Raw genomic sequence first — 27,178 nt, 5'->3', positions numbered from 1 at the left:
AACAAAGACCTTTGAAAATAAATTTGAGGCCGATCAGATGGTAAACAAAAAAGTTACATACAAACGTTTTTCGCGATTTTTCCACACTTGCGGGTGGAATTTCCCGAAACCCCGTCTTAACGTGCACCTACATTACAAAGGGAACTACAGTGAAAATTTCAGCTTCCTAGCTCTTACGGTTTGGGCTGTGCGTTGATCACCAATCAGTCAGTCAGTCAGTCAGGACAAACAGTTTTATATATAGAGATAAAACGAAACTTTACATTTTTTTTTTGGATACTTGTCGTTTATTTGTTCAAAAATAATAATATTAATATTGCAAAATGAAGTAAAAAGTTGTACGAAACTAAAACTTAATTTGGCATTAAATATATATACATACATATTGTATTTCTGTATGTAAAATGTATAAATTATTAACTAAAATTGCATGAGATTATTGTTTTATTTGATATTTTCATTATTGCTGATTAATGAATATAGCTTAAGAAACTAAGTGGAATTTGATGGTAAGAAATCTCAAGTGTGCTATACATATTCATAATAGAAAATATAGTATTGGGTATAACAACAAAAATCCAACAACAAGTATGTTTTATGCTGCAGAGACATTTCGCTAAAAAATTAAACTAAATTTTACAATAACAAAACTCGAGTAGTGGGGACCTTTCTATACCTTATGGAAATGTCACATAAATTTGCTTAAATGTATATACAAAACGAATGTGTGTGTGTGTTTGCGTGTTGCTGTTGCAAGTTCTTTGAGAACTTTTGATAAACGCAATTCGAATGCCTAGGCTAAAATGGATTTAAATTTCTTTGGAGCTGTGAGATTTATGTGTATAACAACAATATCTTTGGTCATGACAATGCGTGTCTGTTCAGAATCGGCTGGCATTATTCCATTTTGACAATTGTCTCGCGCTCAACGCCATATTTGCGTCCAAATTCGTGCAATTGCTGCTGTGCGGCTGCGTGAAGCGCATAGCTGGCAATCTGTTGCTCGTGCTGACTGAGTGCAACATGTTGCTGCAGTGTGTGTTGCTGTAGCTGCTGTTGCTGTTGCTGCTGTCGATGATAGGCGGCCAGCTCGTAGTGCTCATCGATGGAAGTTGAGCGACTGAGCAACATTTCATCGTGTTGCTGATGCTGCTGCTGTTGGTGTTGGTGCTGCTGTTGCTGCTGCTGTTGCTGGTGCTGCTGGTGATCCAACTGCTCCAGTTTAATAATGGCCGCCTGCTCCTCCTCGGCTAGATGATTTATATAGTAGGGCGATGAGCTGCGACCGCTCAGTGCCGATTTACACAAGGGCATCTCCGTCTGACCAAGCGCCTGCTGTTGATAGGGACTTTGCAGGCTGATAATGTTGCTGCTGTTGTGACTCAGAGAGGATAGTGTGTTCGATGCCGCGGTCGGTGTTGTTGCTGTTGTTGTGGCAGCTAATTGCTTGCTGCTGATGCTGTTGCTGTTGCTGGTGTTGGTCGTGTTGGTGACCGCCTCCGATTTGATCGCTGTGCTGATTGCCGCCGCCGCCGCTGCCGCTGCTGCAGCTGCTGCTGTTGCTGCCGTAATGGAGTTCGGCATCAGGTGCATAAGTTGCTGCTGTGCCAACAATTGCTGATCGCTGCTGCTGTTGTTGTTCAATTGTTGAGCTTGCAGATATTTCTGTATAATTTGTTTGTTATTCTCATTGCTATTGCTATTGTTGTTGTTGTTGTTATGATTGAACAATGTGTTGTTGTTGTTGTTGCTGCTATTATTGTTGTTGCTATGAAGCTGCGTAGGCGATGGCGTGGAATAAATGGACTGTGACATGGCTGATGTGGGCGTGCTAGGTGAATGTTGCATGCTGCATGATTGCTGCTGCTGTTGTTGCTGCTGCTGCTGTTGCATGTTAATGGGCGACATTTGATAGGAGGATGTGGGCGACATGTCCAGGCCAGCGCATAGCTGCTGGTGCTGCTGTTGCTGCTGTTGCTGTTGCTGCTGTTGAGATGTTGCATTGGGTGATAATGAGGACGATGCCATGCTTTGCGGCGAGCTGGCCGCTGATGAATGTTGCTCAGTGTTTAGTTGTTGCTGCTGTAGCTGTTGCTGCGATGCGTATGACATATATGCAAGTGGTTTCATTTCTGACAGGTTAGAGAGGGGAGAGAGAGAGAGAGAAAGCAGACATCACAAATTAGGCATGCGTGCAACACAAAAGGAGAGATAGAGAGAGTGGCAGGTGGAAAAGTGAATTCAAATTGCAATTTGTAGCTTGGAACCCACCATCATTGACATCCATTTGCTGACCATGCCCCTCCAGCTGCATGCTTACATTGTGGCAGGCATTGGCATTGGCATTGTTGCTGGCCACCAATCCAGCCGCCTGCGTGGTTCTCATCTTCTTGGACTTTTCGCTCTTGGTGCCCTTCGGCTTGCGTTTGCGTTTCTATTGGGAAAATTCAGCCAGGGATTAATCAAAGTGCTCTCTCGTTGCAACCACAAGAATAACTCACCTGTATGGTGTCCTTCTTCATGGTCAGCGGACGCACCACATTGTGCAGCTTGTAGTAGAGGCCGCAGGCATTGCAGACGGGCTCGCCACCTGGATTGCGGCGCCACAGTGATGTGTAGCTCGTCTGGCAATTGGAGCAGGACATGCCAGCACGTCTGGAGGCGCTCTGTGAAGGTTGTTCAAGAATAGCAGCAGATTAGTATGTGTGTGTATGTGTAGGTGTACGTGTAAGTGTGTCAGTGTGTCAGTGTGCGTTTAATCAATTTTACAGGTGCATGGCACCTTTTGCTATTCATGTGGAACAATATTTTTTTTGGACCTAAACTAAACCAAACAATTAACTGATTTTTAAGAACTTTGTCAGCTCTACGCAGAACACTATATGGAAATGGACAAATAACATGCAATAAAGTCTATAGATAAGTTTCAAAAAGTCTTGGACAAGTGTGACAATGTCAAAGCATGCTAAGGGAACTTTGTGCAGGGAATAAAATATATTATTATAAATGTTTGGGGTATATCAAAAAATGTGTAATTAACTATTGGGAATAATTAAAAAAAAAACAATTCTACAACAAAAAATACATGAGAAAGGATACATTAGTAATGAGGAATGCTTCGAAGAAAGACAAAATTTTTACAATTTACATATTCAAATATAAAAGTCAGATCTCTATTTAAACATTTAAGCTTTTGTGTAAAATAGAGTAACAAAGATTTCTCTAGAGTTTGAACTTCAAGAGAATATATGGATATTTAGCTAAAGAATTGAAAGCAAGTTAAAACTCGAATTTGTAGCACAAAGTCATATACTTCCAATTAAATAAATGATAAATAAAATATCTACGATATATTTGATTGAATTATGGAAGAAATTTGAATAAAAGTAATATATCACTGTTAAGCTGGGTTCTTTTTAATATGTAATTAGTTATGCTAGAAAGAAAGAATGTGTGTTTTGGGTAATGTTAGATTTAGTTATTTGCTACTGATAATATTTCTGATTGGGAGGTTGGTTGGTTTTAGTTGGTTGGTTTGGCTTGCAGATTGGTTGGTTTGGTTCAGTTTAGTTTGTTTTGGTTTGATTTGGTTTGGTTTGGTTTGGCTATTCGTAATTAATGGACGACCTACCAAGCGTCTCGAATTGGCGCGACTAACGTGCTCGTCGAGCGCCGTTGAAGTCACTGACGACGTCGTCGCTGACGTTGAGCCTGCGCCGGAACCGGCAGCGCTGTTGGCATTTGTGGAGCCCTTACTGCGGCTACCGGTGGTCACGTTAAATGGGAAGGTCTTATAGAAATCCCCGCCTGATTCAGCGGCCACTGTAATAATGCAATTAGAATTTGTTGTAATGAAGAAAAGCGGTTTGTTTTAGGTTTTAGTTTGGGTTTTTTTGTTTTTTTTTTTTTGGTTGTTGATTTTTTGTTTTTCAGGCATACAAAACTAATTTGCGCTTGACTAATATAATAAATTCAATTAATTTTCTCTTTATGCATTTCTTGGTTCCATATTTAAGGGTTCAGATTTTGTTCAATGATAGAAGCGAGAACGTTCTTGCACGCAAAGCTGCAGTCTGGCTGGCGGATTTCTATAAGTTCTTCGAGCCCATTATTTAAGATCTTTTCTCTTTAACAGTACTTAAAAATTTTGTTCCACACAAAAGCAAATAATCAAAATTTCGGTTTGATTTTGATTTTGATTTTGTTAGTAATACGTGTAGTTGTTGTTGTTGTTTTTGACTTTGTGTTTTGTTGTAGTTGTTGCTGTTGACATTTACCAATCTTCTAGGCTGTTTAATTAGAGGTCGATTCATGCCGTTCATTTTATGATACAGGCCGCAAGCATTGCATAAATAGTGTCCCGTGTTATCGCGTCGCCATAATGGGGTTGAAATCGCACCACAATTGACACATTCTCGCCCCTCAGTGAAAAAATCGGCATCGAGTAATGCTTTGGAAATTCAAGTATAGAAAAATCGAAATTTGTATTGATATTTGATTTGTTTCAATTTTGTTGTTCGAGTGTTTAGGAGTATTATTATTATTATATTTTTTTCTTTGGCATGTAATTATTTTTTTGTCTTTGTATAGATGTATGTGTATGTGTGTGGCAAACATTTTGAATTGCATTTTATTTATTTATAAAATTAGTATTTATTTATTTTTTTTTTGTTCAACTGTTTTTTGTGTGTTTGTTGTATTTTTTTTCAAGAGTTGATAAAAAATTAATTGAATTTATTATACGTTATACTTAGAGATACAAATGTATGTGTATGTAAAAAATACTTAAATAATTAAATAAAAATTTACATTAACTAATGCGATTTTGTTATTAAAATAATTTAAATATATAAATTATTTATATATATATATAAATTATTGTGTCGAATATCGAATTTCTCAATGTCTAAACATTTTTCAAGTTTAAATATAAATTATAAATCTAAAATTCATTTCTCAATGCGTAAAAACGCTTCTAGGTCATAATTTTATGACAATATATTTGCTTTTTATGACAGTCAAAATCTGTTATAAAAAACTAAATTTGGAAACTATGCCACAATACCTTAAGAAACTTCTGTTCAATTTTCATTAATATGCTAAAAACTTTTAAGTTAAATCTGACTAGACACAACTTTAGAAACAATCAGTTCTGATAACATTTAGATTTTCTTTTATATAATGACTTTTTTTATCTCTTTTTAGAAAAGTTAAGTTACATTTTGATGATTAAAAAATGTAATAAGATACCTCTTGATAACTTTATGGAAATTAAAATCTAAACTTATTTGTGACATATTTACTATTTTTTTTTTTTTTGATTAAAAGTCAAACATCGTTCAACTTTTAAAAACTCAAATAAAACATTTTTATTGATATTCTCATAGTTCTGCAATAATTCTTTAAATTTAGCTGGATTGCTCTTAGTCCTGTTCTATTGTATATATAAATATATAGTTAAATAAAAGACTGGCAGCGAATGCTAAGTATTTTGTCTGTATTGCGCGTCCAGTTGGCAACAATTTTGTGTTCCCAAATAGGATTTACACAGGCTACGCAAATAGATGGACTATTTTGTGGCCAGCCTGAACAACTGTTTGAGTGTGAAATTCTACCTAAAGACTAGCTCTGTGGCCACACGGCCGACAAATGTGGTACATTGAGATGCTAAGCTAGCCTAGGATTTGTTTATATTTATGTATATGTATGTATATGTGGATGCCACACTTACTTGCTGTTAGCGATGCCGAAGCAGACAGATGAGCGGCATTGGCCAGGAAGCGGGCAGGATCAACGGCGTTGGCGGCACCATCGACAGCGGCTGCGGCCGCAGCGGCGGCAGCAACGGCGCGTCGATTGCATATCACATTGGTAGCGGCTGCACCGCTGCCACCCAATTGCCCCCCCTGACCGGTGGCATTGGGCGCGTAGCTAATTGGTTCGTAATGACCACTCCAACCATCGGCCTGCTAGCAGAAAGAGAAAAAGCAGAGCAGAGCAGAACAGAGCATTAAAAAATCTGAGTTGTACAGACGCAGGGCATCCTGCCTTGACTTACGTGTGTGCGGTAATTGGCCAGCGATGCGTAGCCAGAAGCCCGTTCGGCGCCGCTGCCAGAGCCATTGGCCACGCCGTTGCCATAGCCGGCACCGCCGCTGGCCGGCGCGATGCGCTGAAAGGCGGGCAAGGTGCCACCGCCGCCGTTGCCACTGTGGCTGCTTTTGGGCGATCCGTAGCCGTCGTCCAGCAGCGAGCTGTGCCCAACCGCCGAGCCGCTCGTGTGGTGCAGACCCACTGGGCCAGGACTGCTGCTGGTGGAATTGTGATGCTGATGATGTTGTTGCTGCTGCTGCTGCTGCTGTTGCTGATGTTGCTGCTGCTGGTTTTGGTGATGTTGCTGCTGCAGCTGGGCGTGTGTGTGGGTCGGCGAGGCAATTGTTTGCATGCCATACTGCATGCCATTGGCGGCCGATGCGAGCAGAGGACTTGCATAGACAGAGCTGTAAACAGAAATGAGAGAAACATTAAAATATAAATAATATTGTTGTTAAATAAACATATTGTTAAGTCTACAACATTTTTTCTCATTTACCTATAGCAATAGTTCTTCAAATACATATTATTGTAGTTGGAGAAAAACATGTTGGATAATTTATAAAAATTAATTTATATTTTTTTTAATTTTTGAAATTGTGATTATGATTCTACTTTGGTCGCGTTTAAAATCGCTCGCTTAGCATTTGTGCGCGTTTTTGGTGGCGATTCGAAAAGCAGCTGCGCTTCAATCAGCTGTTAGAGCTCTGTTAACAGTTGCTGTTAATGTTAAGACGATTGGCGGCTTTTGTAAAATGAAACTACTATTAACATTGCATTGCATTGTTTACATAACAGAGCTGTCATGTTGTTGTTGTTGTTGATGTGTTTGCTGTTGTTGTTGTGGCTGTTGTTGGTGTTTTTGCTAGACCACCAGCGTCAACTTTTGGCATGTTTATAAGGAGCTGTGTGGGTGTGTGTGTGTATGTATGTGTGTATGGGCTTACCCATAAAAGTTTTAATTAAAAATAAAAGTGTTGCAGCATTTGTTTATACGACTCGAATTCCCTACGAAGCTGCTCGAACGGTAGCCTGTGCAAATATTTTCGCTACACTTGGCCGCTTGTGTCGCCTCTTATTATTATTATTTTTTTTCTTTTTTTGGCTTATTGTAGCATAAACAAAGCAATGAGCCAGGCAAAAATTGCGAACTTGACAAATGTCTGTCGTGTCTTGTCGCCAGTTAAAGTCCCTGCGGCACAAAGATCGGAAGTTGTTCTGGCAGAAGCGTGGCAGTTACAAACGACAGGAGATGGAGATGGATACGGAGAGAAAGCTTAAGAGATCTCAAACGGGGTCAACACCTACACATAAACAAACACAAACACAAACACACATGCAACAGTTGGCTAAGATATGTATTAGTACGTATTACGTATTGTTTGGGTTGCACATAAAAACAATTGAAAATTAATAAATAATATTCTCTACTGTCTTTTACGGCCCTTTTGAATTGTGAACTAATATACAAAATATAATTTTTATGATTGGAACAGGGACACACACACACGCACGCAGGAGCACGAAGTAACTGAAATATATATATTTATGCATATACTATTTGTATATTTTTATTAATTTTATTTTTTAATATTCTCAAAGCCAAAATACTCTCAACTGGTCAGACGATACAACAACCGAAACGGGGCACGCGCGTTTGCATAATGACTTGAGTCGGGTTTAGTTTTATGCCAGTTGCAGTTGACGCTTTTCGCGCTGCCAGCGTCGCTGCTTCCCGATGTTGTTGTTGTTGTTGTTGTTGCTGTTGTTGTTTGCTTGTTGTTGCTGCCGCAGCTCTGGCCAGCAAATAGTCTGAGCAAAAAATCTAAAGATGCGCTGTCAGTTGGTAGCCCATGCATTCAAATATCACCAGACACACTTACATATAATTACTTCACATATTGAGGTGTACATAGCCGTGCAAAAACAACAACAACACAACGGTTACAATATTTGACAGCAAACAAAACACCAAACACTTCCAAATAATATACACTATTTAGTTCACATCAGATGAGCTGCCCGCAAACCAGCTCCAATATCCTTTCACTCTCTTTCTATATATACTATAATCAATGGTTTTCGGAACATCGAATATTCAATACGCTTACAAACATAATATTGCAAAATATGTTAACCGAACCTAATCGTGCCCCAAAACCAATGTAAATTCGACTTATATTAAACCAAGTACTAAATCCTTGTATTATGTACTTCTTTTGTATCCCTAAGTTTTTAGTTCTAACGTGAGCTGGCAGAAAAGAACTTGGCTTAAAAGCTTGGGATTGATCTAAAAGAAAATTGGTTACTAGTTAAGTGCGCGACAGGACTTTTAAACTTAAAACTGCTTTACTAGTCCAATAAGGAGAAGGGCTTGAAAAATAATATTCCCTGTAAATAGTATGTTTAGTCTAGATTTCTTATACCAAAGCAGATTTCTATACTCCCAACAATCTCTTTTTTTGAGCTATTGGTACTCAAAAAACCGTATGATATAGTTAACCAATCTGGACTGTTAATGGGCATCCAGTATATATATATCTAAAATTGATTTAAGTAAATTATAATGCCCTTATGATCTTTAGATCTAATGAATAACTTACATATGAGCCCATCCCGAAAGCCAGATTAATCTTTCTAAGAAAAAATCACTCTAAAAATTCACAAGACTCTATGTGCATAAATGTATCCAAGTCATTCTAGTCGCTCCCAATTATTACTAGATACACACGCGCACTGATAGCAACAACGGCAACAACAACGACAACAGCAACAGCAACAATTGCAATAACTAAATAAAAAGCATGACAAATCTTGGAATATAACAATTACAATTGCCCATATACTACCTACATATATGTACGTATATATGTAGCTTGAGATGTCGCGTTCTCGGTACATAGGAAGTGTCAAGACAATAAAAATGCACGATATTATTTTATCGGTGTTCGGTTAATTGTTGCTGCTGCTGCTGCTATTTATTATGGCTGTTTGCTGCAGGTGAGTATTTCGCGCAGACTTCTTGTTTTCCATGTGGAATATGTGAGCGACCGTATCTTGTATCTTCTTCTGGTTTCTGCATGCAAAACTAACCAAAAGTCACATACACGCGCTCGTCACCCAGCTTAGAACTGAGAGAGTGAGTACCAGATTATATATAAATATGAAGATTTGACATAAAGAGACTGGGTGATAAGGACTATAACCCAATGGTGCCGGTGAGAGACTTGTTTCTATTGAGATATTCACACTTCTGATATACACACAAATGTGATTAAATCTAATCTATGAGTTAAGAAAATCAACTATAATACAAAATTTAAATTGACCCAGTCATTTAAGCATCAGAGTGGGTCGAGCCAAGAGCTCTCTCTCTCTCTCTCTCTCTTTCTCTCTCTCTCTCTCTCTCTCTCTCTCTATTTATCTCTATCGGACCACTATTGCTCTAACCAAACCTTATAAATCATAATAAGCATAACAATTTAGCACAGTTTTAATAATATCTGCCAGATAAGATAGTGAATCTCTTTGTAAGCTTCTCGATTTAAGCTTTTCCCAATCGTAAGTAGCCAAAGACCTCAGCAGCCAGCGATATACTACTTACGTTTAGTTCTAAGATTACTTAGCTCTTGTGTATTTATTAAATAAATAAATAAGAGAATAGTGAATCTACCAAGTTAAGTATATGATAAACAATTAATATAATAATGATGTCAATCATTAAGGTTACATTTTAAAATCTAATTTAATTTTGAATCGTTAAACGACAAGCAAAATAATGGGCTGGACTATCCTAAATTTCCAACCACCTGATATCTTCAAGCGTTTACGAATATAAAGAATAAAGCACACCATTATTTATTCAAAAATAAATTAAATTAAAAATAACTAGAAAAAGCGAAATAGAGATGGGGAAAGAGAGAGGAAGAGTGAGAGAGACAAATAGTTTAGACTAGAATGTTTGGTGTTTCGCAGATATATTTCATTGTCGATGCCATTTTATACACTGTACACAAAGTGAAAAAGAGTGAATAGAGTTTATTGGTTTTTTGTGTATACAATTTTTCCAGCGAAAATCTAACTTTGAACTTATTTGCTTCAAATGAATGAAAGATTTTTGGATCCGCCCGGCTAAATAACAATCCCCCATTAAATATCCAGTCAAAATTTATATATTCCAATATCACAGAGGTTTTAATTTACAGATTCAGGCCAACCTCACATTTGAGAAGACTCTCCTCCCCCTGCTTAGCTGTTACTACACCGTGAACAGAGAACTCAAGATACCTAGCTCAAAAAAAATGATACCCTAGTCGGCATTAGCCAGCTCCCTACTTAAATGAGAAATAAATACAGCCTAAATGTGGCTTCAGTCTTGAAACCAGAAGTAGGCAATTTATTTTGTATACCGCGCCTTCACTCAAAAGCATAAACCCAGCTTTATTGACAATCTGTGTAAAATTTGATATGTATACGAGTACTTAGTTGTAGTTAGCCATATTTATATACACACATCGGTAGGAATATGTGCATATATATATGGCCATGTATATATTGTTATGGCTATTTTGGTGTAATTGTGTGTATGCAAAACACGTTTTCCAATTAAAACTGGTCAAAAAGAAAAGCTAAAATGCAAAAATATTGGGAAACCGAGAACAAATAAATACAGCAAATTGTGCGGGTCCAGGGAGTTTTTCACCCGCTCGAATATTAGAGGCCCGTCGTCAGGGTAGCCACCGCAGCAGAGCAGAACGGAGCAGGGCGGAGCGTCGTCTGCTGACTCAGTCGCAGCGACAACCCTGTGAAGTTGAGCCAACTGATGTTTTTTTCTATTTTTATTTTTTGTTTGAAGCTGTGTCATTTCGTTACAGTTTTCTATGTCATAAGCCGGCTTTGAATTACCCAGTCCAAGTCCAAGTCCCATTGCGTTCGGAGACCAGAGCTCATGGAGGTGCTACACTCAGTGGGCACGGCGGGATCCTCCCGACAACCAGACACAGTTTGCAACCGAATATGCAGAACAAGTTGGAAAAATGCGCTTTTATTGCATTTTTGTTGCATTTGCTGAGCGCAGGTTTTCTTTTCGAATTGTTGTTTGTTTGCCGCCTAATGCGGGTCATGCCCCCCTTTGGCATATGCCACATTTGCCGTTTGTGGCACGTGCGCAGCCCTAAAATGTTGGACACGTGTTGCTGCCAGCAGCAGCTTAACCAGCATGACTACCACCTCTTTTTTTGGCCACATTCTGTGGGCCTTCGCGCCGGCTCAGTTAGTCAACCAGGCAAAAGTCCAACATGTGTGTTTTTCACCACCCCCAATTTATGATTCAGTCGAGAGACAGAGACACACGCATACATGTACAAGGGGAGAAAAGATGAATGTGTGTGTGTGTGCAACTTGGGGGCAGTCTCATGAGTCAGCAGATCGACTCAAACTGCCCAAGCTGCCCCAAAGTCAGTTATACCCGCAATTAACACATTGCATGTTTTTGTTTTTGTTTATGAAATCGGAGCGAACGTTTACAATATTTTGCTTGCCTTTGGACTTTTTTTCTTTTTCTTTTCGTTTTAGGAGGAAGCTCTGAATGGCTGGAAAGGCGCGTCTCTCAAAATCCGCAGTGCGAAATTGTAAACGAATTGTATTTAAAAACATGCAAGTAAAACGTTTTTTGTGAAATTGTTTATTTTGATCGTGCTTAAGGTGGGCATTTAAAAAGACAATTCTATAATTAGCCAACGCTTATCTGGGGCATTCTTCAAAAGGGCATAAAATGTCAGTGTTGTATAGCTTTAAAAATTACATTTAGCAATGATCTAACATTAAGAGAACTGTTTTCTGCACGATTGAGAACTTTGCAATTAAAGACTTAAAATAATATTTTGTAGATGCGTTCCTTTAGAAATGAACGTAATATGAAAATATTTAATCTATTTCCATTCATCTTTTATATAAATTTTATTTAAATATTTGTGTTCGGATACCTTCCGAGAGTATATGACTTTTTCTGAAGGTTTGAAGGATTGATTGTTTTATCAGAAGTTTCCAAGTTACTCAGTTATCAAAATATCTTCAAGGGAAAACTTGGATTTTATTTACTTTTGTACCGCGAAATTGTGTTCTTACTTGAAAAACTGATTTACAGGTACGTTTAAAAGCTGTCTAATTTTGGGGTAAATTATGCGTGCATTTTGATCAGGAGCAAAGTAATCGCTTGAAATGTTCAACTCTCGTTCCTGGACTTGTCGAAAAACAATAATCGTCATTTTGGTAACACGTTTTCTTAGACATTTTCGCAATTTTCAGTCCACTCTGAAACCAATGTGAACAGCTTATCGAACTATCACTAAATTTCCTATATATTCCTTATAGACAAATAATCTGTCGATAACCGATTTGTGTAAAATTTCTTGAGCAGCTTTGATAAGAATATTTTGTAAATAATAAAACCAAAGTTAGAAAATAGGAGCAAATTTGTTTTTAAAACTTTTCATTTTTTAATATTAAGAAATACATTTTTTGTATAATGTCGTATTTTGATGCGTTCGGATATATTTAAATAAAAATTGTTATTAATAATTTTATGTTATTGAATTGAATTTTTTTATATAAATTATATTATTATATTCAAACTGTGGTGCTCAGTAAAAATTTAATTTTAAAATAGGCAACCAATATATTTATTTCTTTTTTTTTCGATTTTCGTTTTTGTCATTCCATCAAGGTATTTAAAGTGTTCCATTATTATTCAGTCGAGTAGTCAGATGGATATACTATAGCTTTAACCTGCCCCACTAACTGCATGTGTGCAAGTGTGTATGTATGCATGTGTTCGGTTCAAGAGTTCTGCGTAGCAAAGCGAAAATGTGCATGACAAAAAAACAAAACAACTGTAAAAAAACAAATGTAGAAAAACATTCCAAAGTCAGTTAAAGCAGGCAACTGGGTGCGAGACGCCCCCAGTGAAAGATGCAACATGGAACAGATTTTTCGCCGTACGTATATATATAAATATATGTAGTATATACATATGTATGTACATAGAATGCAAACCACCTGAGAATGCCATAAGCGAATGTATTAGAAGTCGTCTTTGGCTATAGCTATATACATATGCATTGGTATTGGTATTGGCATTAGTATTGGTATTGGGGGAGGCAGGCAAACAACAAGTGCAACAATTGTGACATTTGTGCTGCTGTTATTATTACCTATGACGAGTATAAAGAAACGTAACACAAAATCAAAGTCGGAACGGCAAAAAAAAAACAAAAATAATAATATGAATCAGAAACCGACGACAACAGCAACAACAACAACAACAACTACAATTGATCATGACTTTTGGCTGTGCGAGTCGTCGAAGCGGCGATGCGTTTTTCGCCGAAAGGCACGTGCGAGTCGACAGCTAATAATGAGCTAGTTTCGACATAGGTTTTAGAGGGCAGGGTGGGGGGTATGGCGTGAACTGTGTAGGGACTTACCTGGTCTGCAGCACCGGGCTGAGCTGTGTAGAGAAATAGCTGCCGTGGTCCGGCGAGAGGCTGCCGTAGCTGTCGCGATGCAGCCCGCTGCTCGGTGGCGCGCTTGTAAGCTGTGTAAAGCTTTGCAGCGTTGCCACATCGCTGGCATGTGCGGCGAGTGTGTGGGAGGGCGAAGGCGAGTCACCGCCCACCGAACTGGCCGAGTTGTTGTGATGCTGCTGCGTATGGGGATGATGATGCTGCAGCTGCTGCGTTAGATGATGGTGATGATGGTGTTGATGCTGATGCTGATGCAGATGCTGCTGTTGCTGCTGTTGCTGTTGCAGCAACTGATCGTGCGTCATGGAGTAAATGGCTGCATTGGCCTCCTTAAGCACCTGCAGATCGGAGACGGCGGTGAGCATGTGATAGCTCGAGCTGTGATTATCGTCGAAGCACTCATCCTTCAGCGTATCCTGTATGACCTCATCAATGTTGGGCGTTGTGTGTGTTGTGTGGACAATTACCGAATTGGCGGCTGCTGCTGCCACAGCGGCAACATGTTGCTGCAGCTGATGTTGCTCGTGTGTGGTAGGCGTGACACCGCCGGCGCCCCCGCCTCCTCCTCCGCCACCACCATAAACGCTGTACAGCGTAAAGTTGTTGCGCATTATGGGATCCGTGCTGCTGGCGCTGTGCTGCTGCTGCTGCTGTTCGTACAAATGCGTGTGGTGATAGGGAAAATGCGCCAACAATTGCTGAGAGGCAGCCAAAGCATAAAATTCACTCTTTTCCTGCTGTGTTGCTGCCGCCGCTGCTGCTGCTGCCGCTGCGCTGCTGCTGGTTAAGTCGTAAGCGCAATTGTTGTAGGCCAACCAGCTGGCGTGTTGTTGTTGTTGTTGCTGCTGCTGCTGCTGTTGCTCCTGTTGCTGTTGATTTAAAAGCTGCTGCTGTAAAAACTGTTGCTGCTCGTAGATTTGTTCTTGCTCTGCCTGTTGCTGCTGCTGATGCTGCTGCTGATGCTGATGCTGCTGCTGTTGCTGCTGCTGCTGATGCGCATAGTTGGCTATAATCACCGAGTTGTTTAGACCGCGATAATGTAGCGGCAATTCGGATGCTGCTGTTGTTGTTGTTACTGTTGCTGCTGCCGTTGCTGTTTGTTCTTGCTCGTTTGTTTCACTTTTGATTTTGTTGTCAACACTTTCACTCGCGTCGCTTAGCTGATTATTATTTATCACTACTACCGGCAAAATTGTTGCTGTTGTTGTTGTTGCTGTTGTGTTTTCATCACTTATCTCACTTTTACACTTATCAACGATTTTGTAATATTTATCGCTTGCTGTTATTGTAGCTGCTGCTGCATCTGTATCTAGCTTCGTTTTACTCTCAGTTCTGGGCTCGACTTTATCTTGATTGTTATTAGCCGTTTCGTCTGCCACAACTTTGCTAGTGACGTCACAACTGTTGGGCTGCTGCCTTACGCTGTTCTCAGCATAAACATAAGTATTTGCGATTGTTGTTGTTGGTGTTGCCGTTGTTTCTGCTGCTGTTGGTGTTGCTGCGCTGGTAACCGCTTGCTTCGCTGTTTCGCTGGCAACTGATGTGTGAGCCTTCGACTCAAATGTCGACGATAAATTCGCTGTGGCAAGCGGCGACAACGGCGACGTCGACGTCGCTGCTTGTTGTTGTTGCTGCTGCTTATGCGCGTCGTTGCTGTCGCTGTCGCCGTTCTCCTGCGCCGCTATTGTCGTCTCTTTCACAGCGAACGCCTGTTGCGCTTGACCGTATGCTGTGGCTGTGGTTGTGGCTGTTGCTGCTGCTGTCGCTGCTGCATTTGATCCTGTTGCCTTGTCGCCGCCCGCTCCTTTTTGCACTGCTTGCTTTTTGGCATTGACCAACGCTTTGGTGATCTTCATTTTGGCAGCACTCGCCAGCAAATTGCTGGGCACACGCGGCATTGCACTGCTCTTGTCCTTGTCCTTTGCTTTGTTAGTCTTGGTCATGTTATCCAATACACACTGTACTGTGCACGCAGGCAAAGCTAAGCTGAAACTTTTTCAGTTAGTCAAAACTTTTTCAGGCAAGCGCACCCGCCTAGAATTTATAAATGATCCGCGCTAATTAACGTACGTGTCCGAGTCCGGCGCGTTTTTCATACAAACTGAGCTCAGCACACGCTTAATTTCGAAACGAACAAAAATCATACAAAAAAATGTTTTTAAAACGCCACTACACAAATTCAAATACATGCATACGTATGTAGATGGAATAAGCACAAAAGCAAATCCCAACATCCCAAACTCTCTCTCCTTTTGGTTCTCTTCCACACTTGTTTGCCTCCATTCATACAATTACATTTTGTGCTTTGCACTTTGCCTTTGCTCTACATGCCGTTATATTATAATCATAATCATTATGCATGTTTCTGTTTTCTGTGTACAGCTTCTAACGCCTGCGCGCGACATCAATAGCAGCAGTAGCCGCAATAACAAAAACAGCAATCACAAACTACACTTGGCGCTCACATTGACACTCGCGCTCTCTCTCTCTCTTTGGAGCTCAATTCGGTGTTCGTCTTGCCTCACTGTTTTCGTTCGCACTCTCTTCGAATATCGCTATTGTTGTTGGTTTGACTGCAACAATATTGCCTGCTGCTGCCGACAGCAGGCAACCGACCTTATCGCACATTCGTCGTACCGTACGGCTCTTTGTCATTTACTTTCGCTATCTCTCTCTCGCTCAGGCAACCGTTTTAAGCAACGCCTCTCAAACGCAACACAACGCACGAGGGAGGCAGACCAAAGCCGGGCCTGCTAAGGCAAATTTGTTATTGTGCTGTTTAAGTGCAGCTCGATTGTTGGTGTTGTTGTTGCTGTTGCTTTTAATGTCGTTGTTGTGGTTGGCTGTTGCCAGCGTAAAGTACTGTTCTGTATATATATGTATACACATATATATATATATATTTATATATATACAGTGTATATACATATGTATACAAACAACTCGCATCGTATAAGTTAAACATTTTAAAAATTTTAAATCCACGAACAGATTTAAGAACTTAAATAATACAATTTTTCTACTTTATAGTTGAGTGGAGCTAAGTGCTTCAGAAATTGATATATGTACATATGTACATTAATTAACTCTAGCAAGATATGAATGCAGATCTCAATTCTTTTGTCCAAGAAATCTTTGTAGAAATGATCACGGCGAAGAGGTATGCCAAGAGGTAAATCTTTGTTGTAGGAGCATAGGTTCAGTTCCATTGAGGATCATGCGTGATAGAAGTAAAAAAAATATGATATATCACCCATTTCCATTGCCAAATTGTTTGTTTTTTTTTTAACGACTTTGTTAGTGTTTTATATTGGGCTTTTTGATATTTCTGAAGGTGTGCAGAAGTTTTCAAATCCGAATCGAACGACAAATAACAGACGATTGCTAAGGGTAGCTCAGATGTATCGTTCATACCCATCCCACACCGCCCACTAGCGGATGGGAAACGATGTTATAAAGTTTCCAATCAGAGATCCTATCACGATATTAGCTTATATCATGACCAGAAAATGGATGTCTTACCACTAGTCGAGTGAGCCAAAGGAAAAGGAAGGGCCGTTTGATCAGATACCAAGCAAATTAAATATTTCAAATGCTTAAAATTACGTACAGTTTCTTTTAATTAAAAAGAATTTTTAATTTTTTATGTTATTTGATTTGTACACTGTTTTGTATGTTTGAAAGAAAAATATCTTTATCAAAAAGATCAAAGGCCACACTTCTTGACTTTTATTTTCAAATGGATTCTGCCAACCAAGCCAAGAAAAAGAAACAATACGTATTCAGTGAAAATAGGATAAATATAAGACTCATATATGTTTTCTTTTTTGGCTAGCCAGCAAAAAATAGAACTGGATGCGATTAGATATTTTACTCACCGAGGTTAACCTTAACTAACCTAGGTTTACCCAATAATGTATGTCATGTATGCCATGTAGTCATTAATATTGATTTGGCTAATAACACTGGAGCGTTTCATGGCAACTCTTTCAAATTGTGCGTAAAATTATAATTTGTGGAACAAGAGCGAGAATCGAAAATGAAAATTTTCGAAAATTGAAAGAACATGCGTATATGGAACATTTTCATGCCCATCAAGACAGAAACATAAAATAGAGTATCGTACGAGACGCGTGTTGAATTTCATACGCCGCGCCAAGGACATGCCCGGAGCTGGAGCCAGGGCGAAAGGCGCCGTGAGAAAATAAAAAGAGAAATGAAAATCTTGAAAAGCCACACACTTCACTTGGAGTAGAGAGTCTTTCACTTGTGCCGGTCTCGTTTGCCAATTCCCGAGACGACGCGCCAAAATGTTGTCGAAAAGTCATAAAATCGATGTGGATGACGACAATGCGTCTATGTACTTGAGTACTGTTCTAATGGCTGATTAAAAAATTGTTATATTTCAACCAGGACGAGGCAAAGTCGTAAAAGATCTCCGGAGGCCCAATAGGTTTTAATGGCATTTTTATCGTTATTTGAATAGGCGGCACCAACGATCTGTTTGGACATTTCGACAACATTTTTACGATGCCCAAAACTAAAAAGCAGGCGACTCTCAAGTGGGTCGTCCGTCGGCTCATTGGGCACGACGTGTCTCTGATTTCAGTTAACCTCTGTGGCAATTTTCAAATCATACTTATATTAATAATAAAAATCGAAAAATTCAGACTGATAACGCGAACAGATCGCAATGTTGGCAGGCGACGACATCGCGTTGCCTCTCACTAGGGTTGGGACACATGCCAGAGGCCGACGTACGATTTTTGTTTACACTTTGAAATACTTGGCTCTATATACTCCGGCTCCCATATACTCATTACATTACATACTATATGCATATGTGCGTTTTCTATATAACCTTAATTCGTGTGTGTGTATTTGTTTCTTATACATTGTACATTTTTTTTCTTCATTTTTGGTTTCTTCCACGTTCTACCTCATTAACAAATTTTCAATTTATTAAAAATACAAAACATGTACATTTGTATATTTTTTTATATTTATTTCATTTTCAATACTGTGCTCGCGGGTTGCATGTGCCTGTGATTTATATGGAACTTTAACCTTAACCTTGCATAGACGTCACAAATTTGTTAACACGCGTTTCAAGCATGTTTATACCAAAAATACAGCTAAACTGAGATTTATTTAAATCATTAAACAATAATTAATAAATTAGAAAAATTAATTTTTTTATATCATTACGCGAAATCAAGTCAAATGAAAATACTCTTCTTGTTCGCGAAAAAAGCTAATATTCCAACAAAAAAAAGTCTGGCAACGCTTATTTCATTAAAATTAAAGTTTTATGGATAAAATATCAAATTGAATAAAACATACAAGGAATGTTTTCCATATTCAAAACTTTTTAAGCTTGATAAAACATCTAATTGAAAAGGATTTTCATATAACCTGCTCCGATCACGTTTGCAGTCATGGTTATGCCTCCTTTTTCTTGTGCTTTCAGCTGTTTTACAGACTTAAGGGACACCACCCACTCGACCTGCCTTTTAGGGGGCTTAAAGAGTGTTGAGACCGTCTAAAATACCAGTGCCAATACACACAAAAACCACATGCAAATATCTACACCACATAATTTACTTATTATCGAAGAGATAGATCGTAAACTAGGCGGTATAACCCGGCCTTGCCCGTGGCAGGTTTGTTATAAAATCAATAACTTTTAAAAATGATTTTGAAACTGATCTGACGGGAATCAAACAACGTTTATGCAAATCGGACAAAACTTAAAATTCACAAAATTTAGATTTTGCGAAAAATGTGAAACACGTCTCAAATGATTTTTTTTATAGATCTTTGGAAATAAATTTAAATACAAAACGTCATCCACCAAAACTTCGACCCCCATTTGCACCAAGGAGGGAAAGATTTTTCAAAAGGTGTAAAACACCCCTCAAATGAATTTGAACATAGATCTTTGAAAATTAGTTTGGGGCCGATCGGATGGTAAACAAAAAACTTTCATACAACCGTTTTCCGCCAATTTACCACTGTTGCGGGTGGAAATTCCCAAATCGCTGAAATACGTATTTATTAAATTCTTACGTAGAGCTTTGAAAATAAGTTTGAAGCAAATCGGACACAACTTAAAACTTCGCCCAAAAAATCTTTAAATCGCATTCCACCCGAAAAAGTTTGGATTTTGCGAAAAATGTGAAACACGTCTCAAATGATTTTTCTAATAGATCTTTGGAAAAGAATTTGATCGGATGATACCGATCGGATGGTAAAAAAAAAGTTACATACAAACGTTTTTCGCGATTTTTCCGCACTTGCGGGGGAAATTTCCCGAAACCCCGTCTTAACGTGCACCTACATCACATAAGGTAACTACAGTGAAAATTTCAGCTTCCCAGCTCTTACGGTTTGGGCTGTGCGTTGATCACCAATCAGTCAGTCAGTCAGTTAGTCAGTCAGTCAGTCAGTCAGGACAAACAGTTTTATATATAGAGATAAAGTAGAAACAAAAAATATAAGCTGTTCCGATCACGCTTTTCGAAAGACTTTGATGCCTCCTTTTTCTTGTGCTTACAGCTGTTTTACAGTTGAGAACCCACATGCCGCATTGGAAATTCTCACACTAGGCAACATACTTGGCCCCTTTGACACCCCTACACCATCACATCCCCACACCCACAATGTATAACCAACTGGCAACGTCATGCTTTGTTTGGCCCGATAAGGTGACACTTACCGTTTGTTTTTTTCGTGTACCTTATAAACCAAATGCATTGAGCACATATGCTAATAACGGTAAATGACCTTTAAAAAGAACTAGCTGCATGTAAATTCTAACCACAAGTACTTAAATACTCAAGTCAGGGTTAAAGGCAACTAATACTACGAGTGTGGGTGTGTGTGTGTGTGTGGCTTGGGGATTGATAGTCCTGAAATCTGCGAGGGCTGTGGCAAGCTTGAGAGGAGGTGCGTGTCAACAAACAAATTTGGACAGAGCCGTTTCCCAGCATTATGCATAAATCACAAATGAGCCGTGGAAAATGTCAGCCAGCACAAGTGCGAGATGCTAATGATGTGATTTATTACAGACCCGCGAGCTCTATCCCTAAAGGATAACGCCGCTGTGTGTGTGTGTGTCGGGTGTATGCGTGTGTGTGTGTGAGTGTTGGTGTTTCACACTTGAATTGCAACTGGCAATGGGCCGCAGCGTAGAACAGTCCATCTTTAAAATATCAAATGCCCCATGTTTATGGCAAAAAAGTGGAAAAACGATAAAATGAAGAGCAAAACAATCTTTCAAACACAATGAGGTCTTCTTTTCTTTTTTTTTTATAACCACAGCATATAAAACCTCTATGAGGTTCAAATTAAGCGAGCAATATATTTTGTACATATTCGTATATCCCAGGAGACTCGGAATATGCATATTCTGGAAATATTTATGTGCATAAGTATGTGTGGCGCACACTTAAGCCCTTGGCTTAGCATTATTTTGACATATTTATGGTGCCCAAAATGGGTTCGCCTGGAGCCCTAACAAGTGTCAACTAGACCAACTAGAACCAACACCAAAAAAAGAATCTCACATATCATCGACGCTGATGTATTTATGCATTTTTAATATTCCGAGCAGAGACAACATTTACCCATGCTACCCATAAATATTGTCCTTGTCCTTGCCCGGTTATCGTATATCCCGATACAGTTTCGCAGTGACGCGCCTTAAGTGCACCGATCTTTAGATGCAGGCTATTATCAGCATCGTTATCTGGTAGGAGTACGATGGCTATTAGTTCTACTGGTTTATGCCTTTTGATAATATCAATTAAAACGCTTCAAGTCAAGTGCTCTGCGGTCTGGCTGCTGTGAGTGCACAATTGGTGCTTTATCTGGTCCTTTTTATGACCCGAAACAACATGTCTTTAACACTCTTTTTATTGCAACAATTTTATTTGTCGGTTTGTGTGATGTTTCGATAAGAAACTCTGTATTAAAGTTTTTATCTTCTTTATGTCCCGACACATTTCTTATAATGATCAAAAATAATAGCAATATGCTTTAGCTTGATCCTTCATATAGCATAAATTTCTTCTATGATATTTCGGGATATACATATATCTTTATCGAAAAGCTTTCTTCTTAGTCAGTTTTTCAAGTTTTTACCAAAGTAGTTATTTAATATGATTTTAAATCCCTTTGTGGCGGTATTCACATAAAATAATATAAGTACATTTATATTAAAAATATATATATCACATATTTTAACAATTTGTTTTCCTTAACATTTTCCATCTCTGGTTTCCATATGGTTGACAAGCATCTTAGCACCTATTGAAACTCAACTAAATACATCCGCAAATTATCCCAACAACTTGGCTAATTTATAAGACAAACAATCAAATCCAAATAAACACACTGCCCAGGACTTCTATAGCCCGGGTCTGTAGAAACTTTTATGCAATATTACTTGGACACTCGGACACATATTTGATGCACATTTCGGGCCGAATAGTTTTTCCCACAGGTAAAGTAAACAGCACTTGAACCTATTTAAATAGACGTCATATTAAAAACTGTCGAAAAGCCACGATCAAACCAACTGATCATAGCTAATCGAACATCGGGCCGGGGCAGCCATTGGTCAAGGTTGACGGACTCAGGTAGAATATTGACTCAGGTAAGCGAGCAATTTGTTGAAAAGTAAACAGAAAATGGAAACACGCGCCGACAGGATCAAAATTGATCGTGACAAGAAAAGGACGACACAAGCATATCGACCAATTGTTGTGTTTGTTGTTCGTCCGGGCTCGGGTTATGGTTAAAAGGTTCAGGTCTAGGGATTGTCTCTACTTCTATCAACGAGCATGTTCCCAGCCAAAGCAAATAAACAAAATGGTCATAAATTTGTTTTGGCTGACAGCGTTAAGCAAAATAGTTATTGTTATTCCTTCTTTGTTGGGTTATATAATTTTGAATACATATTTTCATTATGTCCAGTCCCTGGCGCTGTCTAATTAGGGCGTCTACTTTCAGAGCTCGTAATATTGTGTTTTTTAGCCAAATGTTTGTTTATTGTTATTTTAAGTGGACGATGACTGAAAGACTGCACTGTAAATCTACGTAAAAGCTTAGATGATAAGAAGCCTTACAAAATCAAAAATCGATAAAATTATAATAAAAAATTATATTTTTTTTGTAAATTTGAGATTAATTGGGTGGAAGGAAAACTCAAATTAATCAATTAGAAATTAACATATTATCTGAAAACCTGATACGATTATATATTGGAAACCAGAAATGATTAACGTGTTTTTTTTTTATTTTTACTTATGGTATTTAGCTGCTAAGAAATAATAGATTCTCCGACATCATAAAAATTAAATATAGCCGACTTGATATTGCCACGTCCGTCTGTTTGCTTGCAAATTTATACTACGTTTTTAATCTATAATATATTAATTAAACTTTATTTTCTTTATTTTTTTATTGCTTTTTTATTTGCATTATTAGAATCAGCCAGTAGCTTCTGATCTCTACCAAGCGAAAGACTGTTAAATAAGTTATAGTCACAATGTTTTTTAGCTTCTTTGGTTTTTACATTGAGGGCTATTTACAAAGAAGGGGATTCAGGGCATGGCAGGGGTGTAACCTTGGGAGGTGCCTCTCTGTGTTAGGTTTAGCCAGGAAGCTTGGTGATGCCGCAGCAGTTTATCGGCGTAGCGGCTATTGAGGAAGTTGATCTAATCTCCGACCTTTGTTAGGCGGAGATTGTGTTCATCATTCGTGACCTACCATTGGAGGCTCTTATTCGCTGGAGCTGGTGTGCTGACGCCGTGGTCTAGACTAGGTAGGCGTAGGTCTATATATCGGAGCTGGTCAGATCGCGCTACTACAACATAGAGATTCCATCACATATATATCCAAAACTGCGTGATTATATGGAAAACTTTACTATACTTCTTCATTCTTAACCAAGATCACAATTTGTAGGCGAGTTTCTAAGTTCCTAAATAAGAACCATTTCATATTCTTTTAACTTCTCACCACTTTATCCCATAGCTTCCAAAGGAGCAATCAGCCGGATATCAAGTTTTTTTTAATGAAAAAATGTTAAACATCAGCTTTATGTTGGAATTGTATTAAATCGACTGTATTTCGAAGAAAAATAGTTTTTTTTGTGTTCGGATTATTTTTCTTAACCAGTTTTGATGATAGAAAATATATATAAAATATAAAAGGATTTGATTTGAAAAAGATAGAAGATATATTTTACCTATACTTATACTTGTCATAAAAAAAGTATTATGTTTAAATAATTGTCTTTTTAATGAACTCCTTTTTGAAAAATATCTTACATATATGCTGTTTTTCTTCATGCCTCGAAGTATGGATTTTCCGATCATTTTTTTAGATAGAATCGGCTATTCAAAAACCGTACCAATTTTTTGGCCACGTGCCGTTTATTCATAAGCATTGCCCACCATTGAAAAATTCCTCATTAAAAATCAATTAGTTAAGTGTAAAAGGACCAAAAACAATTCATTCATCGGCTGGCAGGAAATTCCCGAGCAACATTTATGAATGAACAGCGAAAAACGGTGCACAAACTCATTAATTTTTATGCGGCAAACATGCGACTACCATTTGGCAGTGAAAGTTAGGTTGGTTAATTAAACTCGGTACACAATGGACGTATGTCTGGCCCTGGGTCTGTGCTGGGTCTTCGACGAGCTCTTCGTCAGCGCGTCAACGTCTTGGTCATATCCTGTTAAACACATTACAAACAGGTAGACTGCAACAGGTACACTTCAGCTTAGAGCAGAGACACGCGCTGTCCATGACGACTCGGGTGCCTCCAAATAGAGCAGCATTGGATCGTAGTAGGTGCGGTCTGGGTAGGGCCTAGCCTCGGCATGGATCCTAGATATTGGCTCAAATTGTGTATTAAGTGCTCTATGCTTGTGCTTGTGGCAATCAAGACAAATACTCGTACGCAGAAATGTATCTTTGTATCTTGTCTCTCGTCGTTGTTTGTTTGCTGTTTGTTTATCTTTCGGAATTTCACGAAATTCCTTTTTATGCGCTACAATTTTTTTTTTATGTTTAATTTAAGTGTGTACACGAACATGTGTCTCTGTTCCTGTTCTGTGTGCATGTAAATTGTGTTTCCCTGATTTGGTTTCGGTTCGGTTTGGGTTTATTTTCTTATTATTATTTTTTTTTTCTTTTTGCGGTATTTGTTGTCGCGGTTTCTTCCATTGTTCTTAAACAAACGCATTTTATGCGGTTCCTCTGTTTGCGATGCATTTTACAAGAATATGTCATCATCGACCTGCACGTGTTGCTGTTTGCCTAGAGTTCAAGTCGTGTTTCTCGTCCGGGTTCGGATTCAGCTTTGGCATGGATCTTACGAAATGAAAACGGAGCTGCATCTAGCTGCCGCTGGGTACTCTCCAGCCTAGTTTCGCTCGAAAATTACTGTTGCACACAAAAATTGCAACTATGTTTATTCCTTATATACATACATATACATATATGTATAAATATGTATATATATGCATATAATGTATATATTTATTTCAAACATGGCCGCCCACAGGCTAAGCTTTGGCAGGAAGTTGCGAGACTTAAGTCATTACCAGCTTATATGTATGAACGAATATATTTATATATATAAACTTATAGTTATATATGTACATTTATATTTTACATATACATATATTTCTTTTGTTTTCAAATTCTTTAGAGGCGACGCGGGTACGTCGCTTATTTTTTCTTCAATATATATATTATATGTTTTTTGTTTTTGTTCATATAATGTACATTTTATTGTTGTTGCTATTACTGTAGGGGCCTAGTGATAAGGCCGTCATTGCCCGTCGACCGCATACGAACATCCACACATACCTACTGTGACATACATACATGCATGCATACATACATACACACATACATACATACATGCATACATACGTATTAGTCGAGGGACCGCAGTTTTTGCTACGGTCGCGCAGCTCTTCTGTAAGCACTTACACATGCCCATACATCGTATATACCCCTAAGTATACATATATACGGACTTATGTATATATATATACATATATATGGAGCACTTGTTCAGTGACAGCGACCGTGTACAACGCGTCTGCCTCAAACCCTACCCCCAAGCCCATACGCAATGCTGCCGCTTGCCCTGTGCCCGTCCCCGTGCCCGCCCCGTGCCGATACAAAAAAGACGCCTCCGCCCTTGCCTGCCCCATGGCAATGTGCGGAGCACTCGCACTCGGAGCTCGGAGCTGCGCTTTTGGGTTCGTTGTTCGTCATGCTGGTTTCATGTGATCGTCATAATTCTTCTCTTTTTTTCTTTTTCTTTCAAATATATAATTATATACTCCTAGTTTCTTAGCATAGAGTACAGAGTTTACAGAGTATACAGGCAGCGTACGAATGGTCTAAGTACAACAAATATCTCTAGCCAAAGCATTAGAGAAGTTAGCAGGAGTTGGAACCATGTCTTTAGATAAGCTTCCTTTTTGTTTCTTGACATAATATCATTTACGTAATATTTGCATATACATATACATATGTATATAAAGTATATAATATATGCCCTGGAGTACCCTGTTGATGAGTTGTCTTAGTTTTCCAGTAATTTAGGCAACTGAACAACGAGCATCCGGGTTCGAATCCCAAGCTATAGTATGGATGTATACGTACATATATGTATGCTTTAGTATTGCTTTTGTCCAAGGCCATATTTGCCAGTGTTTTGTATGTATTATAACTTATAATAATAATAGAGAACCAGATTTGAATGTACTTAGTTTATATGTAGAAAATACAAAAATAATTCGACTGCAGTGAAAATATTGAAAACTCGAAACATGCGAAATACATGAGTTTGTTGTTCTGGTATTCCTATTTGACATTCGAATTAACATAATTTGTTTTACCCAACTGCTCAGTTTTCTTAAGTTTCAGGATAAAATAGATTATATAAATATACAACATTAAGAATAGCTGACCTTATCTAACTGACCAAGACTTTAAACCAACTAAACAACGAGATATTCTAAGTTATGGAATATCGTCATAGACAATGAACATAGCACCAGGTGGTCTTTAGAAGAAAGATATGTTTTTTTATTAAATAAAGCTCTTAGACTCAAAAAATAATGAAGATAGCATAGAATATTCCAAATATATGAACTTACAGAAAATGAATACAGAAATCAATACATAACTGCTAATATTGACAAATATATTCAACAATAATTAACTTGCAGTTGACTCAAAAACAATCAAATAATTTTCTACATTGAACTAAATCCATACTCACCATGCGAAGCAGCTAACCAAACACGTGAGTCATTGTGACGCGTGCAAACGCCATTCGAAAATAACTCGATCGATTGGATAGTAATCCACGGTCAGCTTGAGATCCGTTGCGCTCATTATGAGGGGCGTTCGACTAGACACATGTGGTCTACGGGTGATGATGAGACCGTCGACCGTCGACCGGAGACCGTCGAACGGGCATCTGGCATTCACACACGCTGACTACTGACTCGAAGCGTTAA

General features: G+C 38.5%; 1 protein-coding gene across 7 annotated transcripts; it reads right to left on the bottom strand.

Moving 5' to 3' along the window:
• Positions 1-380: 380 nt before the first annotated feature.
• Positions 381-27,178, bottom strand: srp (serpent). 7 transcript variants are annotated; one of them, XM_064698674.1, is made up of 7 exons: positions 13,578-15,712; positions 6,059-6,500; positions 5,732-5,969; positions 4,278-4,450; positions 2,502-2,666; positions 2,272-2,434; positions 381-2,132 (listed from the first exon to the last, which is right to left on the bottom strand). In XM_064698674.1, exons 1-7 carry the CDS (start codon positions 15,557-15,559, stop codon positions 898-900), a joined length of 4,398 nt encoding a protein of 1,465 aa, XP_064554744.1. In that variant the 5' UTR covers positions 15,560-15,712; the 3' UTR covers positions 381-897. The 7 variants fall into 7 exon arrangements, with proteins under 7 accessions (XP_064554744.1, XP_064554745.1, XP_064554742.1 ...); XM_064698675.1 differs by having other exon boundaries at positions 383-2,132; positions 5,732-5,966; positions 13,578-15,711; XM_064698672.1 differs by lacking the exon at positions 4,278-4,450 and adding an exon at positions 3,632-3,822 and having other exon boundaries at positions 384-2,132; positions 13,578-15,711.

The sequence above is a fragment of the Drosophila montana genome, unplaced genomic scaffold, assembly GCF_035044405.1.
Source record: "Drosophila montana isolate Dmon_TW-CO22-7 unplaced genomic scaffold, ASM3504440v1 contig_779_1, whole genome shotgun sequence".
Taxonomy (NCBI): Eukaryota; Metazoa; Arthropoda; class Insecta; order Diptera; family Drosophilidae; genus Drosophila; species Drosophila montana.
Note: the sequence above shows the minus strand (reverse complement) of the source record. Positions and strands in the feature narration are given on the sequence as shown.